This window comes from Heloderma suspectum, chromosome Z (assembly GCF_057233095.1).
Source record: "Heloderma suspectum isolate Gila_16-S chromosome Z, 16-S_ref, whole genome shotgun sequence".
NCBI lineage: Eukaryota > Metazoa > Chordata > Lepidosauria > Squamata > Helodermatidae > Heloderma > Heloderma suspectum.
In genome coordinates, this window is record NC_139476.1 from 4,410,572 (window position 1) to 4,426,776 (window position 16,205).

At 46.6% G+C, this 16,205-nt stretch overlaps 1 protein-coding gene across 1 annotated transcript in view; it reads right to left on the reverse strand.

Moving 5' to 3' along the window:
• SEMA6B (semaphorin 6B) overlaps positions 1–16,205 on the reverse strand; it is a 45,007-nt gene that overhangs the window by 18,127 nt on the left and 10,675 nt on the right. The window contains exons 4-8 of the mRNA XM_084826051.1: positions 13,942–14,004; positions 9,456–9,557; positions 8,652–8,742; positions 5,802–5,921; positions 3,419–3,507 (exon numbers count right to left, since the gene is read on the reverse strand). Coding sequence (XP_084682177.1) covers positions 3,419–3,507; positions 5,802–5,921; positions 8,652–8,742; positions 9,456–9,557; positions 13,942–14,004 — 465 coding nt within the window. The remainder of the gene's footprint in view (positions 1–3,418; positions 3,508–5,801; positions 5,922–8,651; positions 8,743–9,455; positions 9,558–13,941; positions 14,005–16,205) is intronic.

A 16,205-nucleotide genomic window follows, 5' to 3' on the forward strand; every position in this document is an offset into this window, starting at 1 on the left:
TTTAAATGAAGTTGTGGTATTTTATTAATCGTTGTTCTGAGCTGTTTTAAATTGTTTTAAATTTCTGTATTTCTTAATTGTGTTGTCAATAACAACAACAACAGCAGCAGCAGTTTCACATATTGTGGAAAACAACAATAACAACAATAACAATATTATATTTCTATACTGCCCCATAGCTGAAGCTGTCTGGGCAGTTCACAAAGATTAAAAACCCATGGCTCAGTGGTAGCGCCCCTGCTTTCATGCCAAAGGCCGCAGGTTCAATTCCCGGCATCTCCAGGTAGGGCTGGAAAAGACCCAGCATGAGACTCCAGAGAAATGCTTCCAGTCAGTGTAAAGAATCCTGAGCGAGATAGACCGATGACCTGACCTGGTGCAAAGCAGCTTTCTGCTTGTATGATGGCAGCCAAGGATTTGCTTTGGACTCTTATCCTACTGGGCATCCCATTTTGCTAGTCTGGAATGTTGAATTCTGACTTGCTTTTTATAGCTGTCATTGCAGCGTGATTCCCACAGAAAGAACTGCTTGGAGCTGTGGATGCGATTGATTATTGAAATGCTTTCGTTCTGCGATTTTGCTTTATGTTTGCAACAAACTGGGTTATTATAGAAGACGGTCGTTTCTACAGCTGCCACAGTCCCACTTCTATTACAGGAAAGGGGTGTGTGTGTGTGTGTGTGTGTATATATATATATATATATGTACATAAAATATAAGTATTTTAAAATGTTTTAATTGTTTTAACATTATGTTTTATTCTTTCATCCTTGCTGTTCACCACTCTGAAATCTTTTGATGTGGAGTGGTATATAAATATTGTAAATATTTATAATATTTACAATATTTACAATAAATACATTTATCAATATTTATAATAAATAAATAAATAAATAAATACACACATATAATTGTGATTAACAAACAGAGATTTCATTTTAACTAATGAAATGTTCTGGCTTCATCAGCTGTTAAGATACAAATGCTATTTAAATGGTTTGGGACCAAGTGACTTGAAGGACCACCTTACTGATTGATTGATTGATTGCATTTATATCCCGCCTTCTTCCCTCTTGCAAGGAACCCAAGGTGGCATACATAATCCTCCTCCTCTCCATTTTATCCTCACAACGACAACCCTGTGAGGTGGGCTGGGCTGAGAGTCTGTGACTGGCCCAAAGTCACCCAGTGAGCTTCCATGGCTGAGTGGAGACTAGAACCCAGATCTCCTGGCTCCCAGTCCAACGCTCTAGCCACTACACCACGCTGGTTCCCTTTAAGATCAGAAAGAGAGGCCCTTCTCATCTGCCCACATGTGAGAGCAGTCAGGTGGGTGACCGCAGTGGCCTCTGCAGAGGACCCACACCTTTGGAACAAGCTGCCATCGGAGGTCCGCCACTCTCCGTCATTGCAGACTTTTAAGAAGGCCCTGAAAACGTATTATTTTACTGTGGCCTTCACTTGAAATGACTGCGGTTGTTGCTGTTGCTGCTGTTAACGTGCTGGTTTTATTGTTGGCTTTTATTGTTTGTAAGTTGTTATCGCTTTTAGTATTTTGACTGTTTTTATGTATTTTATTGCTGTGAGCCACCTTGGGTGGGCTTCTGCCCTGAAAGGTGGCCAAGAAATGTTATAAATAAATAAATAAATAAATAAAATTAAATTAAATATTTCTGAGGCGGCTGTTTTAGAGCTGTCAGGATGGAACGTTCAGATCCGCAATGCTTGCACTGTCCTCCAGGTTAAGGCCAAGTGTGTCGAGGGTGTATATCCAGAAGTTCTCCCTCTCAGTCAGCGTTGTTGGATCTGCAGGTATATCTATAGCTGTTACAGACCAGTCAAACAGGCTGTGGCCCTCAGTGCTGAAATGCTTTGCAACTGGTTGCTCCAGGTTTCTAGTCACATACATGCAATGCACTTTTCTTTGGAGGGGAATGGACAAAATGTTACAATCAATAAGTTTCTAGACCTGTAGGTCATGGGGCATCAACAAGAGACATTGACATTGGACTGACATGATGGCAGAGACCATCATAATGTCGGATCTCCCTGTCTGCTTCTCAGGAGCGACTCCATGACTTGGGTGTGATCCAAGCTTGAGGAGTGGATATTTATTTATTGACTTATTTGTTACATGTATATTCTCAGTTTTCCTCCAAGGAGCCCAAGGCAGTGTACATGGTTCTCCTCCTCCACTTTATTCCCACAACAACCCTGTGAGGTAGCTTTGGCTGAGAGCCAGTGACTGGTCTGAAGTCACCCAGTGGGCTTCATGGCTGAGTGGGGACTAGAACCCAGATCTCCCGAGTCCCAGTCCAACACTCTAACCACTACACCTCATATGGGAAAGAAGAACGCCGTCACTTCAACAACTTGAATGGTGATACTTGGGTCGTGCCCTCAACCGTCATGGTAGAAACACCCCAGAACTGGATGAGACCTCAGTGGAGGAGGAAGACTTTATTTCTGGCCCTACTGTTTCCAGGGGTCAAGAGGTGGCTGTCAGAGGATGTCAGTAGCCCTCCTGAGACCACCATCTAGGATGATGCCCAATGTGAGAAGGCTGCAGTATAGGGAGAACCAGACCGGTTCTGTCCTGCTATGCCAGACCCACCAGGTCCACCCCCAGGACCCCAAGAGCAAAGGTGGCAGCCCTTCCAGATGGAGGCATAGAGTCTGAGATGCCATGCATGTACGGTCGCACATCAAAGATCTTTGAGCCCTACTTATGAGGAAGAGGCATGCTCCGGATCAGGGCCCTAATGACAAGCCAGGAAGGGCTGCGGCAACAACATCAGCTATTGAACTGCTTGGTTGGAGCCTAACCATCGCTGAAACAACATCGCTCTTCTTGTGTTCCTTGCTGGACAGCTCCCCTGGTAACCTGTATTGCCTTATCCTTGACCCACAGGGCTACCGCTGGTAAGGCAAGATTCGACCCTGCTGGTGGGAATGGGACATTCGGGATTGGCCAGTTTATGCCTGGGTCAGAAAGTCATCCCCCATGCCTCCAATGCATACTGGCAACCCCCGGCTAGCCCACAGAGTCTGGGCTGACAACATGGGCTATGGACCTATTCCCTAAAAGAGGCCAACACTTGGGCCAGGGCCAGCTTTGAGAGTACCCTTGGCAAAACATCCCCTGATGGGCCACCTCCTACGTTAGTGGGCCACCCGTCATGTTGATGGCCCGCCAGCCACTGCTGTGTGTGGCAGGAGCGTAAGGTTCTACTGGCTGCCAATCGTCTCACAAATTGCCCGAGCTATGCTACATGGACAGCATTGTAGGAAACTTAAAATGGTGGCCTATAGACCTGGCTCCCCGAAATTGCAGCCCTGGTAGCTGTCTTTGTACACCAGGCAATGGCAACCTGGCTGGTAGAACCCTGCAGCCACTGGGTGTTTTGGAGAACTGACCTTCTCTAAGTAGTTGAACTCCATTGCGATCTCCCTGAAGAAGAAATAGACGTGGCTTTTCCACTCCACGGCATGGACAAAGTATGGTTCTGGACAGGGTGGGGGGAAAAATAGAAGAAGAAAGAGGGCACATTTAGACAAAGGGTCAGCAAGGCAAAGTTTGGAAGGTACCTTCCAAAAACTACAAGACACCATCAGAACCTCAGAAGAGCCCTGCTGGATCAGACCCAGGGACCATCTAGTCCAGCATTCTGTTCGCACAGCGGCCAACCAGTTGCCCACGGAAAACCCACAAGCAGGGTGAGTGCAACAGCACCCTCCCGCCCATGTTCCCCAGCAACTGGTGCACATAGACTCACGGCCTCTGGTACTGGAGGTAGCACAGGGCCATCGGGACTAGTAGCTGTTGATAGACTTTTCCTCCTCCAGGAATTTGTCCAACCCTCTTTTAAAGCCACCCAAATTGGGGCCTGACACCATGCTGACAAGCTGCTGATCATCACATTAATTAAGTGATAGACATAGATATGTATAGCACCCAACTGGCAAATGACCTTGGGGTGTTTTAAAATCTTAAAAGCAAACCACCACCACAAAAATAAAGACAAATAATGATAATTTTAAAAGCTCAACAAGAAAAGTTACAAAACCGTACAATACTAAACATTAAACAAATATTTAAAAACATCGAGGATCCAGTAGTAAAATCAACGGTCATGGCCACAGGTCAAAGATTAAATGTCTTTTTAAATAGGTGGGTCTTAACCTGGCGTCTAAATGTACATAATGAAGACGCCAGGCGGATCTCATTTCACAGGTGGGGCGGCGGGCCACTACAGAGAAACCTGTGTAGCGTAATGGACTACAAAACACACCACAGAAAAAGCTGCCTGCAGAGCAAAGAAGAGCTCCAGCAAGCAAGCCAAGTGACATGCTCTGCCCCTTGGCCTGCCCCACCCACTAAAACCAAGGTCATTGCGCTCTCTGACCTAGAGATTCCTTTCAAGCAGGTGGAATCAAGCTGGCAAGGGACACCAGTTTGTGCCACGTTCACATTTTGCGTAGGCCTGTGAGCTGGTTAAAGATCTCTGAACTGGTTAAGGGAATGAGTGTCAGTCAATAGAATCAGTCCAGTGTACCAATTTGCACACGCAGACACACAACGGTGAAGTTAAGGGTGCAACCCTATGCGTGTTTAGACAGAAAAAGTCCTATAACTCTCAGGATTCCCCAGCCAGCTTTCCTGGCTGGGGAATGCTGGGAGTTGCAGGACTTTTTTCTGTCTAAATGTGCATAGGATTGCACCTTAACTGTTCTTTTAAAAGCATACTTGCTTTGTTTTTTAGATGATGCGTACATGTCACCATCTTGGAAGAGGAGCTCCTTTCTGCATGATGGGAATGCAATGCGTCTCTTGTAGATGCTGCTTGATGTCTGCTGTTATTATAGGGAATGACTCTGCTCCGTGTGCCCTTTCCAAGGGAAGTGTGGCTACTAAAGTCAGGGCCTTCTTAGAGGTGGCACCTTGGCTGTGGCACAGCCTCAAAATATAGTCTTGCCTGGCATCTTCTCTATAGTTTTTTCAGTGGCAGAGGAAGACCTTTTTATTCAACCAGGCTCGGCATGGATGAGAATTTTGTTCGGTTTGTTTGTTCTTAAGAAATTACCCAAATTTTCAAAATTTGTCACATTCAGGATTGAAAGAAATGGGGATTTAAAAAAATGGAATGTGGGAGAAAGCAAAAGGGACAGACTGGTTCATCCAGGCTCTGGGTTTGAATCCTGATATATTCAACAACGTTTGTGGCACTGATTTAGGGTTGCCACCTCTCTTTTTTTTTCTGACAGGCTCTTCATCTTTAATAACTTAATGGCAGCCAGGTGAAACATGGCCCTGTTCATGCTGGGAATAGTTATCAAATTTAGCCAAGTGCAAATTGGTGGGGATTTTATTTATTTTGGGCTTCTTTCTTTCAGTCTTTCTTTCTTGGATAAGAATGTAACTAATTTCTTGGTTAATTTATTATCCTAAGGAACTTTGATAAGCCAATGTGTATAGTGGTTAGAGCACTGGACCTGGATTCGGGAGATCCGTGTTCTAGTCCCCATTCAGCTATGAAACTCACTGGGTGACTTTGGGCCAGTCCCTGGCTCTCAGCCTAACCTACCTCACAGGGTTGTTGTGAGGATGAAATGGAGAGAAGGAGGACCGTGTAAGCCACTTTGCGCTCCTTGCAAGAGGAAGAAAAGGCGGGGGTATAAATGAAATAATAAATTAAAAAACAAAACAGTATTCATTTTTTGCAAATGTCTTCATCAACGGGAAGGAAAGATATTTTAAAAAATGTGAATGTGGGCGGAAGCGAAATGGACAGATCTGTACCTTTGAACCATTTGGAGTCGTGCTTGACGGTGCGCAGAGTTGGGTTGTCTCCAAGGCTGCGGTAAATCACGGCGTCGATGGCCAGGAAATCTGTCACTGTGGCGGTGAACAGCATCCCCCCTGTCACGAAGAGCGAGAGCGAGAGAGAGAGAGAGAGAGAAGAGGAGAGAGAAGGAGAAGAAGAATGGATGAGCTATGCCAGCGCGGAGCGAAAGGAAGGGGAGGGGGGTTGTAAATAACGTCACGTGGGGATTTGGTGCTCAGCCCGTGGGACTTAAAATGGGCGAAGGAAAAGGGAAAGCAAGCAGGTCATGTGAAGTGACGGGGAAGGGGCGAAATGAGAAGGGAGAAAAGGTCGGATGGATTGGAGGGGCAGGAAAAGTAGGAAAGCAATGAGAAGGAAAAGGTGGAGAGAGAGAAAGAGAGAGAGAGAGAGAGAGGGAAGGAGAGAGAAAGTTTGATAACAATTAAGGGCCAAACTTAAAAGATATTTTAGAGCTGGAAGAGGGGCCTTTGGTCTGCTCCAGCATGGCTCTTCTGATGTTCTTATGTCATCCTTAGCACCATGGGGTGTCACTGAGTTGGCCAACATGCCCATTTTACAGAAGGGAGACTGAGCCCCAGAGCTTAATGAACTGCCAAACTTAGAAGATATGGTAGAGCCAGAACAGGGGCAGAAAAGGGCAACCAAGATAATCAAGAGGGCTGGGGCAACTCCCTTAGGGGGAAAGTTTACAATACTCAGGGCTTTTGAGCTTAGAAAAAAAAAATGAGTAAAGTGGGAACATGATAGAGGTGATGCCATCTATCACAACTGAAAGTGTGTGATTTCTCTCAATGAAGCCTTGGTACTAAACCCAGAACCTTCTGCCTGGTTATTGCTACTGTTTAAAGTTCCAGGTCTAGGACTGGAAATAGAGGGTGCCACTTGGGCCCTTATTTCTTAAGCCCGAGGGGTGTCCTGTAAGGTGTGAGAGTCCCCTGGCTCAGGCTGAGTTGGACGTAGGGGGTGGTGGCAGCCAGCTTGGGTAATAGTTTGTCCCTGCCTTCCAGGCACAGCCCACTTGCTCCCTTCACTTGATGAACCATTTGGAGAGAACTTTAGTTACTGGGTGGATCAGAAATGCAATAAATAAATAAATAAATAAATAAGGTGTACACAATTATGCATAGTGTGGAGAAAGTGGATAGGGGACATTTTTCTCCCTCTCTTGTAATACCAGAACCTGGGGTCATCTCATAAAGCGGAGTGGTGGGAGGTTCAGGACAGATCAAAAGAAGGACTTTTTCACACAGTGCAGAGGCGAACGATGGAATTTGTTACCAGGAGATGTAGTAATGGCCACCAACTTGGATGGTTTTCAAAGCAACCAGACAAATTCACGGAAGACAAGGCTTTTGATAGCTACTTGTCCTGATAGCTATATATGACATCTAGTTTCAGAGGCAGTATGCTGGGGAACCTGAGTGGGAGGTGCAGTTGTGCTCTTCTTCTGCTGATCGGCTTCCCATGGGACCTTGGGAATGGAAGGCTGGATGAAAGAGGACTTTGGCCTGATCTATTCCAGCTCTTCAGATGTTCTTACAGCGGATGTGATGCAAAAGGGGTCATTAGTGTGCCCTGTAAATTAACAGGAGGCGTGGCAAGCCGGGGAGGCAGTTTTACTCAGGACTGCAGGGTGCAGAGAGGGGAGGTTTAATTCCTTCGTCCTCTGCCATGATACAAATGAAAATTGCCCCTCTCAGCTGAAATTAGTTGAAAACTCCCATCACTGCCTCCACCCTGGGGCTGATAGCAGATTAGGCCATGGGGGTGGGTTGGGGGGGGGAAGATGATTTTTGTCAGGACCATGGTGGGGAGGAAAGAGTTAGGCCTTACTTGTGCATGCACTGTTGTCCCGATGAAAATTACACCCCCTCCCCAAGTTATTACATTAAAACCTTCCACCAACCTGGTGCCTTCCAGATGTTTTAGACCCAGAATCCCATCGCCCCCAGCTATCACGGCCACTCGCCAGGAATGCTGGAAGCAGTAGTCCAAAATATCTAGAAGGCGCCATGTCTGGGAAGGCCGAATTACTACAACAAAAGCAACACAGACGTGGTTTCTAAGCATGTGCTGAGTGTCATACCTGTTTTGCCCTGAGGGACATGTACGAAAGGACACACAAACACACACGCAAGAGTGCGAGAGAGATGGACAGACAGAGCTTGAAAAACAAAGACTGTTTAAAAAGGAAGATACACGAGGAAATGGGCGATACAGGGCTGCAAGAGCAAAGAAGGAACTTGCTTTCCCCCTGCTGCAAAACGCACACTTTGAAGCTCAAGGACCACAAATAACCCTCCATGGTGTGTCATTGCCGCCACTGGAATTGCTGGGGTTTTTTTGGTTTGGTGCTTGCGACCCAGGGAGACTATAGATCCAGAAGAAACAAGTACATGTTGCTGGGTTAAAGTGTCAGAATAGAATTGGGGTGGTGGTGGGACCTGGGTTCAAATCCCCACTCAGCTCCCATCAGCTGGCTGTGACCTCTCAGACAAACCTACCTTGCTGGATCATTGTTTGGATAAAAGGAGGACAGAAAACACGTGCGTACTCCCAGAGTAAACAAAACACCACAAAGATGATGGGGTGACCTTGTTCCAGTCTCTCTCTCTCTCTCTCTCTGTCTCAGCCAAACCTACCCAACAGGATCGTCATGGAAATAAAATGGCTGAAGGGGGAGAAGGGGAGAGGTCTACACTGCCTTGAGCTTGTTGAGAGACAGGTGGGGTATAAACAGAATTAGCAATTACAAACAGAGAAGGTGCATGTGTGTAATATACCTCCCTCCCCACCACACTGACCTGTGAAGAGAGCGACATTGGCATGTTTCGGGTCATAGGGGCACCGGGCCATGCCGCTGATGTTGTCTCCAATGAGCTCCAGAGCATCCATCTGATGGAAGGAGAAGGTGGTTAGAAGAGCTGCAGGTCTCTGTAGTGGTTAGAGTGTTGAGCTGGAACTTGGGAGGCTACAACAGCCATCACCCCAGACAGCATGACCAATGGCCACCAGGAATGTGGTTCAAAACATCTGGAGGGCTTGCCCACCCCTGCTACAAGGTGTTTCTGCCATAGAGAGAAAGCTGAAATGTGTTGGATATCTCCTGTATCCTAATAGCAAAATGGGGAGGGTGTGTGTGTGTGACACGCTATCATTCCCTCTATTTCCCATCTTCAGGTGTGAGTGCCGATCATTATGGAGCCAAAATGTCACTACCCATGTACAAGACGGAGGGATTAGCATGTTTGGGGGAACTTGACGGTTTGCAGAAGTGTCCCTCCCCCTGCAAAAAAAAAAAAGAGAAACCTTTAGAAAAAGACACCCTAAGGGGGAGGGATATCAGACATCTCAGTGAGGACTGAGCATGCTCAGAATATGGCTGACTGCTAGGGTGGGGGACTGGAAAACAGGATAGGGGGAAGGGTGAATTGAATGCAGCAGAATCACCCCAAACTGTGCTGAACACTAACCCCAAATAGGTTCAGCACCTTGGATCGCTCCTTTAGAGTTCTGACTGAAACCCAGAGCAGATTCACCACTCACTGACATTGGAGCACCAGCCTCTGCTGCTGGTTGAGGCCCAGCCCGGATCTCAGGTAACTCACGCTGTAATTGGCACAGATGGGGTTGAAGGCGTTGGTCCCACACACAAAGAGCATGTTGTCGTTGTGCAGAAGCAGCACTTTGATAAAATTCCGGCACTCTGCCTGGGGAGGAGAAGCAAAGCGATGAGGGCTGCAAAGGAAAAGGCACTCTTCACATGCTCAGGAGTTCACAAAATTGCTTTGCCAGCTCTTGGACCGAGATGGGAAAGACGTTTTAGGAGCTGCAGCCTAGCGAACCCCGCCGACTTCTTTGCTCCACGCTTTCCCCACCTCGTTCACCAGGCCACGTCTCTTGAAACAAGCCTCTTCCGGACCAGGGATGGAGCACTACCTGGTGCTGATTCCCATTTGGGTTCGCAATCGCTGCCCACCCTGCGTGAATGTGAAATGTGCGCAAATCGAGCACTGGTTGAACGGGAGATTTATGCAAATCTCCCCAAATTAGTGGATGTTTCCTCCAGATGCGGAGGAAATTTGTGCAAATTAGGAAATCTGCATGAATGGAACTGTGAATCGGGAATGAGACAAGCATGAGTTGGACAATTAGTGAATATTTTCAGCAGACACGTTGTCACGCTTGCATTTGGGGCTTTGAATCGGGCATGCTCTCATGTTTTGTTAACAAAAGCAAAATGCTTATACATCCCTATTCTGAATGAATATTTTAAAAACATTGTCATTATTTTTGTCACTTCCTTCCACTAGCCAACTCAGATGGCGAGTGCACTGCCAACAGACATGGAGCAAAAACGGACTCACTGGGAATGAGAGAGAGAGAGGTATGAACATGCTTGAGGGATGCCGAGGTTTGCAGAAGTACAGAAGAATCAACCGCCCAATCCCACCCCCCCAACCCAGCTTAATATTTGCAGACCCAGGGACCACTAAGAGTCATGGAATACAGAGTGTTGGTTGGAAAAGAAAAATGGAAAACTGGAATGGGGGGAAAAGAGATTGAATTGACTTGCTTGAGCTTCTTACACCTTATAGTCTCCTGGCTGGCTAGAATCCCACACAGAGGTGTTATCTGTCCAGAGGCGAGGAAGCACTGCAGCATTTTGTTGCAGCGCTCACTGGTATAATTTGATTGATTTCATTTATTACATAGATCCACATACCACTTTCCAGGGGGCTCTCAAAATAGACAAAAGCATAAAATATAATGATAAGAACACAATAAAAACATCACTGGTCAACGACAACCACGCTGCTTGGATCACCCTTCTAAATATCAAGGCTGAAGAGTCACGACCTCATGTCAATGGGAGGGTGTTCCAGAGGGAGGGTGCTGTGACATTTAGGGTGCAACCCTATGAATGCTTACATAGAAAGAAGCCCTATAACTCCCAGCATGCAACAGCCAGTCAGTCAAGCAAGTCAGACAGTGCCTGAACCACCATGGCCAAGTTATCACGGTTGTTGTCGGCGAACAAGCTGGAGCTGGTAAAAGGCGCTCTGTTTTAGCCTTTTTGCGTTCCCTTTTTGAGCACGTGGAGTGCATCGTGTGCAATCCCTCGGTGTTCCTTAGAACAGCCCTGTAAGGTAGGCCAGTATTGTTATCCCCTGGTGGCCCATGGGGGCAGGGCTGCTGTGCCTGAGACAGAACTGGTCCGGCTCAGGCAGGATTTGAACCAGGAGCTTTCTGGTTTGTGGCTCGGACTCTTAGCCATTACACTAGCACCAATAAAAAAACAAACAAATGATAGCACACACGCTCAGCCTGGGATCAAGACCCACTGTGCAAAGAAATTCTCCCCTGAAGCCCCCCCCCCCCAACGCCTGCTCTAGGGCAGACTTTTGTGTTTCTTTTGTAGGTTTTCATCATCTCTCTGCTCTCTCCCACCCAAGCACCTCTTTTTCTCTACGTTTCCATGGTTTCGGAGCAGGCCAGCAGGGAGAGAAAAAAACACACAACTCTTTGAGGAACTAGGCTGGGTGGTTCTCTCTCCCCCCCCCCACTCGCATCCCCTAGTTTCCTAGTCTGAAACTGTAATTTCTGCTAATTTGGAAGGCCAGAAAGGTGGTGATTTGACATTCAGAAATGAGCAGCATTTCTGAAAATGAAAAATAGGCCCTTGCAATTACTGATGCTAAGCACAGGCTGGCCGTCTGTTGCCCAAAGACAGAAGGGCTGGAGGCTACTTGGATTGGGACATCACCAGAACCTCAGGAGTTCCAGAGGTTCGACGCCGAGAGATGTCCCCTCTTGCAAAGAAGCCAGAGGGATCACTTTATCAACAAATTGTCCCACCCTTTCACTGCAATGTGCACACCGTTAGGTGGTGTAATCCAGGAGTGGGAAACCTCACACTAGGGATGTTGGAGAAATCTGTTTGGGGGTGTTCAATGGGTTTTCCTAGGCTCGTCCCCCTCGACTTCATTTTGTTCACCTTGCGACACTCGACTCAATCTGCAGTGAGTCAGGCCAGTTTGCAGATTTTCTGGGAATTTTGAGCATTTGGGGGGTGGGAGGTTCTGCAATTCGTGCAAATCTCTGAGCAATTTGCAAAAATAATGGTTGAACTGGTTGAAATTATGACAGAATTCATGCAAATCTAGCTGCAATTTGCTTAGAAATTTGTGCAAATTGCAGAACATCCTTAAAAAAAAATGCACAAAAAAGTTCCCAGAGTTCAGGGAAAATCCCGCAGCTTGGCTGTCAGAAACAAAGCGAGTTGTTCATGCGGTGGAACTCTGTCCAGCCAAAAAAGAACTGGATTTCCCAGCAATGAACATCCCTACCTGAGGCTTGGGAGCCATATCCGGCTCTCTGGGGTTCTGAGATGGCCACACACCCTTTCACTGGCCCCACCCCTTCTCCTTGCCCGACCCCTTGCCCTAACCACCTATCGTTTGGTGGTTTCCCAGCTTTTGTACACTTTTCCTCCCATTCTAAAAGGTTGAAATGCCTCTCCAGTGGTTTAGTGACTGGCAGGAAGGGCTTCAAACTCTGATACGCTGTTGTTTTCAGCATTTTGGGCCGCACTCCCTTTTCCTTTGGTCCTGCCCATTTCTGGTATGTGGCCCCCGAGAGCTTGAATCCAGCCTTCAGGCTGAAAGAGGTTTCCCACCTCGGGATCTTCCTAGAGAGATGCAACAGGGTTTCCCTCCCTTGAGGGAGGCTGCCCGTCTTGTCACTGTATGAGTCACAGCACTGCACTTGGGTCCTTCCCACCGAAGAGCCGTTCGTGCTCTAGAAGTAAAACGTCTTTGGGTATAAGAGGGACACACCCCTCCTGTTTCAATCCAGAGAAACATTCAGTTGCTCGAGACGGCAGTCTACCCAAACCCAGTGCCCTCCAGATGTGTTAGACTAGCTTCTTGAGAGATTCCAGTCCCACCCCATTTTACCACTGGGGCGGGCACAGCTTGTCTCAGCAGGTTAGGGATGCTACATCAGAAGGAAGCAAGAGAGATGGAAGGGGGCTGTAAGCATGCACAGAGTGCTTTCATGGATGAATAACTATACCCAACCCAACGCATCTCAGATTGGGAGAAGGACTGCCAGACAACCTCTTTTGAAAACTGAACTTTGTATTTTCTTTCTGCTTGACCCCCTTACCCCAAATCTTCCTCTTTTTCTGCCTCTGGGGAAACTTCTCTGGATGGCCCCAAATGGAGCCCCTCCCCCGGGAGTTGCACAGGGCTTCTTGGGCTCCCCCTCCTTCTAGCTCCCTGCAAACATTTTATATCAAATGTGATTTATTAGGAGGCTCATATAATTGGTTTTGTAATTAATTATTTCCGGTCTGTTGATTGGAACAGACACATCTCATAATCGGTGAGAAATCCAATTTCCAGATTCTATTAACGCCTCCCTGGGCTGCGTATGTGGCAGAAGTGCCAAAGCTTCCCAGGGGGCCCCAGTCGGACTCAGGACCAGAACAGAAAAGCTCCTGGGATTTCAGTGGAGCTCATATTTGCAGCTGGGAATGGGGGTGTGAAAACACCTTGCAACTGAGCTAAGCGTATGTGAAGGCACTTAGCTTAATTGCAAATGCTTTTGTCTAGCTATTTCAACTTGAGCTGAAAATGGGGGGATCATATCATCCCCTCCAAATAATTTGTAACTGTGATAATTACATAGGGTCGGCCTGTGTAATGGGGCAAAAACACTCTCCCATTCCTGATTCTCAGATCCATGATGTTGTCATGTTGCTAAATGTGGCACCATGGTGTTGACACGATTGTTTGGATGAGGTACAACACTGATTTTGGTTGAGACCCTTCCTGTCCTCTGCTGCCTGTAACTTTGCCATTTGCCGTACAAATGGCATTAAATTTGTATGGCAAATGCGTGTGGTATCATAAACGTCAAATTTCAGGCAGATGGACCAGGGAGTCCCCAATTTAGAGGCAAAAAAAAACAGACCAAAAAAGGTCTAACATCCTGTAAGCTTCTCATTATTTGCAGTGGAGGTCCAGTTGGTCTTCTATGGCCAGCAACTTCAGTGTTTTCCATCAGAACGGCATAATATTTGCTTACCTCGTGTTTTCCTTTCATCCGACAGATGTTGATATCATGTTGGTTTGATGTCCACGTTAGTTTCTGTGTGAAGTCCAAAATGACGGAGGAGAATCAAATGAAAAAGGGAGACAAAGGTACGTGTGCACGTATTTTTCAGGATTCTGCAGCCCTGAAAATTACACCTCCATGTGGTTCAGGATTTCCCAACCAACTCCCTGGAAAAAGCCTGACCTTGTCTTGATCTGGGCCCTGATTCTTTCTTTCTTTCTTTCTTTCTTTCTTTCTTTCTTTCTTTCTTTCTAAAAATGACTTTTTTAAGGGGCACTTGAAATTTTTCAGAAACAAACGTCTTTGAAATGAAGACCCTGACAAACAGGGAAATCTAAATTTAAAACCTGTAAGGAACCAGCTCTGTATAAAAGATGCACCATGTCGAACATTTTGGGAGAGCAAAATTCATTTCGGAATTGGCACTTCCTGCTGCAGTCTGGAAGCTCCTGGGATGGAATACTCCTACACACACACACACACTATACAAAGGATCCCTGCAGCTAGAAATATAGCACATCAGGTTTTGAGCCGAGCCTTCTCCCTGACATGCTTGTCTTCTACACGCAGGGGACAAGTGTTTTGTTAAGTTTTGTTTTGGAAGAAGGTGCATTCTATTATGGGAGGCCCCAAGCCTTCAAACAGAAGTCCAAACGCAGGGCAATGAGAATGACGCCATGATCTCAGTGGTATCTTTGCCACTCCCAAACCCTTCCGGGTAAATCAAGGCAGAGCGGTCACAGACTGCAGGTTTAACACCAGGTGTAGATGCAGCCTGAAATGGGGGTTCTTCCACCCACTCCTTTGGCCAGAGAAGACAAGATCGACAAATGCTGGAGTCCCAAATGCACTTACTTGGGAGTAAGCTCCTTTGAGTTCCATGGGACTTATCTCTGAGTAAACGTGCTTAGGATTGTGTTGCAACATTTTTAAGAGCATATCCCCCCTACCCCTGGGGCTTGGTACAGACTGCAATTTAAGAAATTATAATACGAGCCAGTCTTAATACTTCTTGTGATGGCAGCAGCAGTAAAATCACCAAACGGATCAATGGACCCTCAATATGGCACAAAGGAGACAAAACTCAAGAGGAGATATATGTACAGCAAACAAAACTTGTAGCAAGTAGAAGCACAAGGTTTCAAATACACTTTGGACCAATGTATCTGAAAAGTCCCCTTCATGGATCACTGCCTTGTTGTGGTGAAGGGGCTTGCATAACGCAGTGAAGCCATAAGCTATGCTGTGCAGGGCCCCCAAGATGGACAGGTCATGGCGGAGAGTTCTGACAAAATGTGGTCCACTGGAGCAGGAAATGGCAACCCACTCCAGTATTCTTGCCAAGAAAACCCCATGGAACTTATCACAAGGCTAAAAGAGATGACGCTGGAAGATGAGCCCCTCAGGTCGGAAGGTGTCCAATATACTCCTGGGGAAGAGCAGAGGGAATTTCCAAGTAGCGCCAGAAAGAGTGAAGCGGCTGGGCCAAAGCCGAAAGGACACTGAGCTGTGGATGTGTCTGGTGGTGAAAAGAAAGTCCGACTCTGTAAAGAACAATATTGCTTAGGAATATGGAATGTCAGATCAATGAATCAAGGTAAGCTGGAGGTGGTCAAACATGAGATGGCAAGATTGAACATCGACATCTTGGGAATCAGCGAACTAAAATGGACAAGCATGGGCAAATTTAATTCAGGTGACCATCATATCTACTACTGTGGGCAAGTATCCCTTAGAAGAAATGGAGTAGCACTCATAGTCAACAAAAGGGTGGGAAAAACAGTACTGGGGTACAATCTCAAAAACGACAGATTGATCTCAGTACGAATCCAAGGCAAACCATTCAACATCACAGTAATTCAAGTCTATGCCCCAACCACTGAGGCCGAAGAAGCTGAGGTTGATCGGTTCTATGAAGACCTACAACACCTTCTAGAAGCTAGAACTGACACCAAAAGAAGATGTCCTCTTCATCATAGGGGATTGGAATGCCAAAGTAGGAAGTCAAGAAATCACTGGGATAACAGGCAAGCAGGGCCTTGGTGTACAAAATGAAGCAGGAGAAAGGCTAATAGAGTTCTGCCAAGAGAAGACGCTGATCACAGCAAACACTCTTTTCCAACAGCACAAGAGGTGACTCTACACATGGACATCACCAGATGGTCAATATTGAAATCAGATTGTTTATGTCCTTTGCAGCCAAAGATGGAGAAGCTCTATACAGTCAGTCAAAA